At 39.0% G+C, this 11,016-nt stretch overlaps 1 protein-coding gene across 1 annotated transcript; it reads left to right on the top strand.

Moving 5' to 3' along the window:
* The first annotated feature begins 7,981 nt into the window (after positions 1-7,981).
* LOC133061505 (male-enhanced antigen 1-like) lies at positions 7,982-8,758 on the top strand. Its single transcript, XM_061149505.1, has one exon. It carries the CDS (start codon positions 8,004-8,006, stop codon positions 8,535-8,537), a length of 534 nt encoding a protein of 177 aa, XP_061005488.1. The 5' UTR covers positions 7,982-8,003; the 3' UTR covers positions 8,538-8,758.
* The last annotated feature ends 2,258 nt before the right edge of the window (positions 8,759-11,016 follow it).

The following is an 11,016-nucleotide window of genomic DNA, read 5'->3' as shown; positions in this document are numbered from 1 at the left end:
ATCACAGTTCAAATTTCTTCTGTCAAGACACCCAAGCAAATGAAGGAGATTTACTCAGAAACTTGCTTAATTGAAGGCTTCAGAAAGATGATTCATGCAAAGCTGTTTTACACTGCTATAAGCAACTCAATTGAATTCATGAAGAAAGAGGAATTTTGACAAATTTAGTTGTCAATAAAGCTAAAGGCTCTGAGATACACAGAAAGATCATCTCAGAGAAAATACAAAGAGATCACAGAAACATTATCATTTCAAGGAGTTTAAGATACAAGGTTATTTATTAACTTAGTTGGGACAGAAGATTGTGTATCCAAATGCAGTAACACTTCTGGGGATAATTCTAAATAAATTCACTCTCACTTATCTATGGCTATCAAACACACTGACCCAAGTCAGTGACATAAAACAATATCAATCACTTATTTTGTCTGGATGCTGCCTAGAATCAGATGGGCAGTTCTCTGTGGTTAACCTAGACAGTTGTAGTCAGATGTGCCTACAGTCCTCCTGAAGGGTTCACCTCTCACTCATCTTGCACCTGGCTGAGAAACATCTCAGCTAGACACTGAAAGCTGGAGCTCTTCAGTAGTGTTCTCACTCTCTCTTTCTTTGTCTATGTAGTCCCTTTCTTTTTTTATAGTGGCTACATAGTCACTGACCTTCTTATATCAAGACTGAGGCTCCCAGAAAGTACAAGGCATATTCTATTCTAGCTTCAAAAGTCACTGAGTATCACTTCTATAGTGTATTATTTGAGATGGCAGTCATGAAGACTCATTCAGATTCAAAGAATGGGATGGTCTAAATATCTTGATGGGGATGGGTCAAAGGTATTTACAGACAGAATTTAAGACCCAAAGTTCACGTTAAAATTGTCTGGTGTCATGGTACTAGAAAATAAACTACCTCTGTAAGCAAACATTCACATTTGCCAGGAATCAGAGAAAAGTCTATAAACTTTTGAAAGTTTTATGTTGTACTTCTGTAGCTAATCTGCCTCGTATCAGCTGAATCACTGAAAGTGTGATTAATGATTCAATAAGACAGAAAAGTTAAAACATAGGAGTTATTTCCTTGAAATTTGTATTTTATATAAAATCTCTGTTCTTTTGAAAACTATCTTTAAAATTTTAGGTCATTACGTCATGTGTTTCCTAGCATCCCAATTTTTATTAACTATCAATATACCAATAATTTAGGCTATCTTAATCATAGAGATAAGATAGTATACAATCATTTGAGGGAGTAAAAAATGCATTTCACATTTCTAGAAAAATTCTTAAAGAGGTGGGAGTACCTTACTTGTCTTCTGAGAAACCTTTATGCAGGTCAAGAAGCAACAAAACTGGACAGGGAACAACTGACTGGTTCAAAACTGGGAAAGGAGTACCACAAGACTATATGTTGTCACATGCTTATTTAACTTCTGTGCAGGTTACATTAGGCGAAATACTGGGCTGGATGAATCAAAAGCTGAAATCAAGATTGCCAGTAACTTTAGATATGCAGATGATACCACTCTAATGGCAGAAAGTTAAGAGGAACTAAAGAGCCTCTTGATGAGGTGAAAGAGGAGAGTGAAAAAGTTGGCTTGGGATGGGGAAGACGTGTAAATCCATGGCTGATTCATATCAATGTATGACAAAACCCACTGAAATGTTGTGAAGTAATTAGCCTCCAACTAATAAAAAAAATTAAAAAAAAAAAGAAACGCACCATTAAAAAAACTAAGATTGTGGCATCCAGTTCCATCACTTCATGGCAAATAGAAGGGGAGAAATGGAAACAGTTACAGATTTTATTTTCTTGGGCTCAAAATCACTGCAGTAAGTGAGCCATGAAAGTAAAAGATGCTTGATCCTTGGAAACAAAGCTATGAGAAACCTAGACAGTATATTAAAAATCAGAGATGTCACTTTGCTGACAAAGGTTGATATAGTCAAAGCTATGGTTTTTCTAGTAGTCATGTACAGATGTGAGAGCTGAACCACAAAGAAGGTTGAGGACTTAAGAATTGATGCTTTTGAACTGCAGTACTGGAGGAGACTCTCGAGAGTCCCTTGGACTGCAAGGAGATCAAACCAGTCAACCCCAAAGGAAATCAACCCTGAAATTCATTGTAAGGAATGATGATGAAGCTGAAGCTCTCAATACTTTGGCCACCTGATGCGAAGAGCTGACTCATTGGAAAAGACCCTGCTGTTGTGAAAGATTGAAGGCAGGAGGAGAAGAGGGCAGCAGAGGATGAGATGGTTAGGTAGCATCACCAACTCAACAGACATGAACTTGAGTAAATTCTGGGAGACAGTGGAGGACAGAGGAGCCTGGCATGTGCAGTCCATAGAGTCACAAAGAGTTGGACATGACTTAGTGACTCAATAACAGCAAAAAGCAAAACAAAACAAAACAAAACAAAAATGTCTATATGCACTAGGAAACCAAAATATTTCTGTGATCTAGTTTACTGTGATAGCAACTTATTTCTGTGGTCTGAAACTGAATCCACAGTATCTCCCATATTGTTATTTCGCATATGATTCAGTATGATAGACATTGAATCCACAGTTTCTATCAATATGCCTGTATTTTTCTTTTTTTTCTCTTTACCTTTCAATTTGAATAACTTCTATTGACCTATTTTCTAGTTCACTGAATGATCGCTCAGCTATGTTAAGTCTACAGATGAGTCTGTCAAAGACATTATCTCTCCATTTCTGTGCTTTTAAGTTGTAGTATTTTCATTTGATTCTTTTTGTTTCCATTTTCTGTTGAAATTGCCAGTGTAACACTGCTTGTTGTCAATCTTTCCCATTAGACTTTTAATATATTAATTATGGCAATTTTCTATTTCCTATCATTAATTCTGACATCTCTGTTATCTTCTAGTTGGCTTTTGATTATTACTCTATAACTGAAGTGTGTGTTTTCTCATACACTGTTCTGTGTCTTATAGTTTTTGTTGAAAGTCTGCCTTATTGTATACAGCAATAGAAACGCAATAGTTTTTAGCCCTTGAAATGGGTACACATTTCCTTACAGTACAAGTTTTTGAGTTAATCAACTTGGAGTTTTGGCTGTGGTGATGTATTATGACTGCAAAATTGGCTATAAGTTCATGTACAATACTGTGTGTTTAGGATGCACAACCCTGAGCCTTGATCTTTTTGCTCTGTTCCTCAGAAAAGCTCTTCTTTCATGCTCTCCTGTCCTTCTTTCTCTGGTTTTTGCCATTAGTTATTTTTCAGGGCTTAACTCTTGGATGTGGAGACTTGAGGGACATTCTGTGCCTAAGCTGTAGCATTAGGCAGTCACACTGTCCTCAGTTTGGGGAAAGTTATCTTCTTTTTTTTCTCTTCCTCCCTCAGTTTAGTTTTGAGCCCAGTTCATGGTCTTCTACTTCCTCAGGAGTAGAATCTTTCCTGTGTTTCCTTCTCCTGGTTGTAAACTTTGTCCACCTCTGTTACGGATTAAGGCCTTTGTTCCATGGTGGGTATAGAAGAGATGGGTCCATCCCATATAACTGCTGTTACCTTTCTCCATTGCACTACCATGGAAACTTTCTTAGGACTCGCTCTGATCTTTTCTGTGAATGCCCAGTGAGATTTGTTATAAGTGACTTCTACAGGGTGGAGTCCTCTGAGACCTCCAGTCTCAGGGGCATCACAGTGTTCTGTGGGTCTCAACACAGCTTTCAGCAGTTGTTCAGTTACTCACATTGAACTACTATTGCAAGTATCCATTTGCATCTGTACCACATGAATCAGTGCTCACCTCTTTTCTTTTTGTACGTTGCTGTCTCTTACTAGATTTTAGAGTACTGGATTTTCTGTGAACTTAGTTTTATAATAGGTTCAAAACAAGTCACAACTGAATGTTTATTTTTGTTCTTTTTTATTGTAAGTATGGGAGTAAAACACCTTAAAGCTTTCTATAGCCAGTACATGGAGAAGTCTCATTTTTTCAGTATTCTATGATTTAATTTTTTTAAATACTATATACTGCATTTATTTATTTAAAATAACCTTGATATATATATATTTTAAATAAGTATCTAGCACAAATGCATCTGCTTAATTTTTCATATAAATTAAAATATAATGTCTATATTTATTAACTTTATAATAGGAAAAAGTATAAAGGTATGAACACAACTAATCTTTAGGAGAAAATAGTGAAAATAGAAAATTCTTCTCATTGAAGTTTGACAAACTAGTATATGTGTATGTGCATAAGCAACAGGATCAGATAAAATATGTATGCTTAGGTTATTTCCACATTTTGTTTAAATTATTTTCTATGATGACATCTCCTAAGTCTTCTAATAAAGAAACTGGAGAATGAGAGAGAGACATTAAATGAAAGAGGCGGAGGAAAAGGGTAACGTTTGTGCTGAGAGGAAATAATATAAGTTGTGGAAAGTAAAACAGGAGAATAAAGATGCTTAGTGGCTACAGAGTGTAAGAGAGCAATATAAGAATGGAGTGATAGGGAAAGAAAATTTTCACAGTTGTAGATTTTTTTTTTTTTAAGGAGAAAGAAAGAAAACATTATTTCTGTGTAAGTATCTTCTGTCTGCTGGATTGATTTTATTTCGTTGACTGCAGAGAGTAGCTGGCAGAGGCTACAGGGTTTAATTTGGGAGTTAAATGCTTATATGTAAATCCACCAAATGTTTAGGGCTCTTTTATAAAGTGTTAATTAGACCAGTAATTTCATCTTTTTACTGTTTTGATTTAATAAATTTTTATGTGATAAAATGTATTAATTTTATGATGAGAAAATCAGTGAGCTATTTTTAAAATCAAAGCCCAGTAGAGTATAGGACATTATGAAGCAATAAGAAATCAAATACACATTGGAGTGGGAGTGGTCTGCCACCACTGTCCATCAGAGAAGAAATTTCTTTAAGCCTCGGTTTCCACACTTATTCTTAAGTCAAATAAGAACACTACACTGGATTCCTTATCTTTCAAATCTGTGCCCTGGGAAGCACTGAGACAGGGTGTTGATGCGAGGTCAGCTGGGAGACACTCAGGGCTGCTTCCTTGTTTGTTGAGTTTTTCTGTTTGTTTGTTCCAAAGTTCCTGTTAATTTTAAGGTAATACTGTTGAACTAAAAGAATTTTAGAATTCTAAATTAATTAATAAAAAGGGTATATATACTTTGATATACCTTATTAGTTTTTTTGGGTTGCGATAACAAAGGACCACAAATGAAGTGCATTAAAACAACAGAAATTTATTCTCTCACAGTTCTGGAGGCCAGAGTATGGAATTAAGGAGTCTGCAGGCCTGTTTCCTCTGAAGTTTCCAAGGAAGAATCCCTTCTTGCCTTTTCCTAGCTTCTAGTGTTTGCCAGTCATCCTTGGCATTCCTTGGCTTGTAGAGTATTGCCGTTACTGTCACTAAGTCATGTCTGACTCTGAGAACTCATGGACTGTAGCACACCAGGCTTTCCCACCCTTCACTGTGTCCCAGAGTTTGCTGAAACTCATGTCCATTGTGTCGGTGATGCTATCGAACCATCTCATCCTCTGCCACCTCCTTCTCCTTTTGCCTTCAATCTTTCCTAGAATCAGGGTCTTTCCCAATGAGTCAACTCTTGCCATCAGGTGACCAAAGTATTGGAGCTTCAGCATGAGTCCTTCCAATGAATATTCAGGGTTGAATTTCTTTAGAATTGACTAATTGATCTCCTTGCTATCCAAGGGACTCACAAGAGTCTTTTCCAGCATCACAGTTTGAAAGCATCCATTCTTAGGTGCTTAGCCTTCTTTATGGTCCAACTTTCATATCCAGACATGACTACTGGAAGAAACATCTGTTGCTGTTGTTAAATCACCCAGTTGTGTCTGACTCTCTGCAATGCCATGAACTGCAGCACGCAAGACTTCCTTGTCCCTCACCATCTCGTAGAGTTTGCCCAAGTTCACTTCCATTGAATCAGTGATGCCATCTAACTATCTCATCTACTGTTGCCCTCTTCTTCTGCCTTCAATCTTTCTGAGCATGAGAGTATTTTCAAATGAGCCAGCTCTTCGCATCAGGTGGCCAAAGTATTGGAGCTTCAGCTTCAGCATCAGTCCTTCCAATGAATATTCAGGACTGATTTCCTTTAGGATGGATTGTAGTGATCGCCTTGCTTTCCAGGAGATTCTCAACAGTCTTCTCCAGCACCACAGTTCAAAAGTATCAATTTCTTTGGTGCTCTGCCTTCTTTATTTTCCAGGTCTTATATCTGTACATGACTACTGGAAAAACCATAGTCTTGATTACATGGATTTCTGTCAGCAAAGTGATGTCTTTTCTTTTTAACACACTGTCTCAGTTTGTCAAAACTTTCCTGCCAAGAAGCAGTCTTCTAATTTCATGGCTGCAGTCACCATCTGCAGTGAGTTTAGAGCCCAAGAAGAGGAAATCTGTCATTGCTTCCACCTTTTCCCTTTTTATTTGCCATGAAGTGATGGCACTGGATGTCAGGATCTTAGTTTTTTTTTTTTTAATATTGCATTTTAAGAAGGCTTTTTCACTCTCCTCCTTCACTCTCAACAAGAGACTCTGTAGTTCCTCTTCACTTTCTGCCATTAGAGTGGTATCATCCCTCTATCTGAGATTGTTGATATTTCTCTTGGCAATCTTGAGTCCAGTTTGCAACTCATCCAGCATGGCATTTCACATGATGTGCTCTGCATATAAGTTAAATAAGCAGGGTGACAATTACAGTCATGTCATACTCCTTTCCCAATCCTGAAACAATCTGTTGTTCCATGTCCAGTTCTAACTGTTTCTTCTTGACCGGCATACAGGTTTCTCAGAAGACAGGTAAGGTGGTCTGGTCTTCCCATCTCTTTAAGAATTTTGAGGAACTCCTCAAGTGTCTTCCACAGTGGCTGCCCTACTTAATATTCTACCAAATTGTACCAGGATTCCAATTTCTTTAGGCATTCAGCAGCACTTGTTATTTTGTTTGTTGCTTTTGTAAAAAAGTCATCCTGATGGATATGAAGTGTTATCTCACTGCAGCTTTAATTTGCATTTCCACTTCCCATGTGGCATAGTTAGTAAAGAACCCACCCGCCAATGCAGGAGACATAAAAGACATGGGTTCGATCCTTCATTTGGGAAGATCCCCTGAAGGAGGAAATAGCAACCCACTTCAGCATTCTTGCCTGAAGAATCTCAAGGACAGGGTAGCCTAGCGGGTTACAATCCATGGGGTGGCAAAGAGCTGGCACAACTAAAGTGACTTAACACAACACACAATGATTAGCAACTCTTCATATGCTTACTAACCATTTGTATATCTTCTTTGAAGAACTGTTCATTCAACTTTGCTCATTTTTAAAATTAGATTGTCTTTTTTGTTGTTTAGTTAGCTAAACAGACTGAATATGTCTCATCTGCAAGAACATATGTTGAAGCATAATCCTCTATATGATGGTATTTAGAGATAAGACTTTGGGAGATGGTTAGGTCGTAAGAATACAGCCCTCATCAATGCAATTACTGCCTTTAAAGAAGAAACCCCAGAGAGTTCCAATGTCCTTTCATCTATGTGATGACACAGAGAAAAGACATTGATAACACCAGAAAGTAGAACCTCACCAGAGATTAAATTTGACAGAATCTTGATCTTGACTTCTGGAGCTTCAGAATTATGAGAAAATAAATGTTCTTTAAGTCACCCAATCTATGGTACTTATATTACAGAAACCTCAAAGACCAAGGAGAATTACAAAAGTTCAACAGTTCTATAGAAGTATTCTGAATATAAGCATTTCTCAGACATAAGAAATGCAAATATTTTCCTATTCTGTAGTTTGTTTTCTAATTCCCTTGACAATGCCCTTTGATACACAGAAGTTTTTATATTTTTGTTTTCCTTCTAAGTCTTTAAGTTTGTGAAATCCAATTTAACTGGTGTTTTTTCTTTGCTGCTCAGGCTCTTGGTATCATATATAAGAATCAATTGCAGGGTCGCAGGCTCTGAGCAGCCCCTGCCCGATGGCAGCAGTAGTTCTAGGGGGAGACACCATGGGTCCTGAACGTATCTTCCCCAATCAGACTGAGGAACTCGGGCCACATCAGGGCCCCACGGAAGGCACTGGGGATTGGAGCAGTGAGGAACCAGAGGAAGAACAAGAGGAAACAGGGGCAGGACCAGATGGCTACTCCCACCAGCCTCTGAACCAAGATCCTGAACAAGAGGAGGTGGAACTAGCACCAGTGGGGGATGGAGAAGATGTAGTTGCTGATATCCAGGATCGGATCCAGGCCCTGAGGCTTCATTTGCCGGACCCACCGCTAGAAAGTGAGGATGAAGATGAGCAGGGAGCTACAGCATTGAACAACCACAGCTCTATTCCCATGGACCCAGAACATGTAGAGCTGGTGAAAAGGACGATGGCTGGCATAAACCTGCCTGCACCAGGGGTTCCTGCCTGGGCTCGTGAGATATCAGATGCCCAGTGGGAAGATGTGGTACAGAAGGCCCTCCAAGCCCTGCAGGCTGCCCCTGCCTGGAAGTGCCCACCCTGAGAGCTGCCGTAACTCCCTGCATTCCAGGCCAGAACCAGCACAGGACTGAACATATCCTGGTTGTCACTCCATCTCCATCCTCCCCGGCTCCCCTCCACATCAAGGCAAATCAGACTTCTTTTCAGAGACCCACTTTATTCAGTTCTGTACATATGGGGACATCGGCCCAAGCCCAACCCACCTTAGCATGTATCACTCTGTGGAGAATAAAGCACCCTATGTACACACACACACACACACACACACACACACACACACACACACACACACAAAAGAATCAATTGCAAAGCCAATGACATGAGAATCAACCCATATGATGCCCTGTATTTTTTTTGTTTTTACCTGCTATATCAACATTTCACCTCAGTTCATTTGCTCAGTCGTGTCCGACTCTCTGTGACACCATGGACTGCAGCACACCAGGCTTCCCTGTCCATCACCAACTCCCAGAACCTGTTCAAACTCATGTCCATCGAGTCAGTGATGCCATCCAATCATCTCATCCTCTGTCATCCACTTCTCCTCCAGCCCTCAATCTTTCCCAGCATCAGGGTCTTTTCCAGAGTCAGTTCTTCACATTAGGTGGACAAATGATTAGAAATTCAGCTTTAGCATCAGACCTTCCAATGAATATTCAGAATGGATTTCCTTTAGGATTGACTGGCTTAATCTCCTTGCAGTCCAAGGGACTCTCAAGAGTCTTCTCCAACACCACAGTTCAAAATCATCAATTCTTCAGTGTTCAGCTTTCTTTATAGTCCAACTCTCACATCCATACATGACTACTGGAAAAACCATAATTTTAACTAGATGGATCTTTGTTGGCAAAGTAATGTCTCTGTTTTTTCATATGCTGTCTAGGTTGGTCATAGCTTTCCTCTCAAGGAGAAAGAATATTTTAATTTCATGGCTGTAGTCATCATCTGCAATGATTTTGGAGACCAAGAAAATACATCTCTCATTGTTTCCGTTGTTTCCCCATCTATTTACCATGAAGTGGTGGGACCAGATGCCAGGATCTTAGTTTTCTGGAAGTTGACTTTTCAGCCAACTTTTTCATTCTCCTCTTTCACTTTCATCGAGAGGATCTTTAGTTCTTCTTCGCTTTCTGCCATAAGGGTGGTGTCATCTGCATATCTGAGGTTATTGATATTTCTCCTGAACTCTTGATTCCAACTTGTGCTTCATTCCATTGTGATCATATATATGTGATATATCATATCCACAACAAAACAGCTCTTCTCAAGTTTAAAAAGTGTGAAAATGAGGGGTTTTTTTTTTTTTGGTGAAAACAGTTACGATCTGCTCTCATAAATACTTTCACGTGTGTGATACAATATTGTTGACTATAATCACCATGCATATTAGATCCTTCAAACTTACTTATTTTGTAACTGTAAGTATGTGCTCTTGGAGCAACAACATCCCATTTCCCCCACCTCCTTGTCCCTGGTAACCACCGTTATACTCTCCGTTAGTCTGAATTTGGTTTTTTATAATCTGTATGTAAGTTATATCATGTAATACTTACATCTTCTGTTCCATTAACCTGTTGTTAGTCCATTACTCTATGGAGCAATGCATGCTACTTTTTCAGTCTGAGTTCAGAGTTATACAAACTAGAGACAAACACTGCCTGTCATTCATTCAGGAATCCCTCCAGATGAATCAGCACAGACTTACACAATAACTTGCTAATGAGGTCTGCTCTGCTTTCTCTGGAACTGGAGACGAAGCACCAGCACTAGGACCATGGGCTGCTGCCCCTTTAAGAGCACTGCTGCGCCAGGGACTTGGTGTGGCAAAAGCAGTAAAAACACCCTGTAACTATTTTCCAGAGTTTTGACAAAGCTTGTTTTGACAGTTTACATTTGTTTTTCAATGTTTCTGTGAATAGATGAGAGCTCGGAGCTGCCTACCCCTTCATTTTGCTGACATCACTCTGAGGCATCATGAAATGTATTCTCTAAAAGATATTTTTCATCTCTCCCAGGACTACTTAAAAGCTCATGGGTGAAGTTCCATGACAAATGAAGCCATCTAGCACTACTTTATGCATTAGAGACTGGAGGCTTGATGGTCAGAGGAGTGAAAACCTTACGTGTTCTCGACACCACCTGGGGTAGCTTCTGGAAGAAACAAGAATTTAGCAGAGTCTGGAAGGTTAAGTAGGATTCAGACAGATGATAGAGGAAGTGGGGAGCGTTCTGATTTAGATGAAGTGCTGTGTTGCCAATATGCATAGAATTCTACTGACAGGGGACTGACTAGTGTCCCTGGAGCAGAAATTTATTTATGGGAAAACAAGTAAAAAATTAAATTAATTTAATGCATGTATAACCTGTGCTTCAGCAACATGATTTCAAAACTCCAGGCTTTTACAAAGGCTTTGTTTCACCAATATCTCTTGAGCTGGAGGATAAAATAATATCAGATGGGATTCAGGAAGTCAGAAAAGTTATAGAGTAGAATTTATGTG

Source organism: Dama dama, chromosome 9 (assembly GCF_033118175.1).
Source record: "Dama dama isolate Ldn47 chromosome 9, ASM3311817v1, whole genome shotgun sequence".
Lineage (NCBI taxonomy): Eukaryota > Metazoa > Chordata > Mammalia > Artiodactyla > Cervidae > Dama > Dama dama.
Note: the sequence above shows the minus strand (reverse complement) of the source record. Positions and strands in the feature narration are given on the sequence as shown.

Coding starts and splice junctions, on each gene's coding strand:
- LOC133061505 (XM_061149505.1), top strand. CDS start 8,004: ATGGCAGCAGTAGTTCTAGGGGGAGACACCATGGGTCCTGAACGTATC.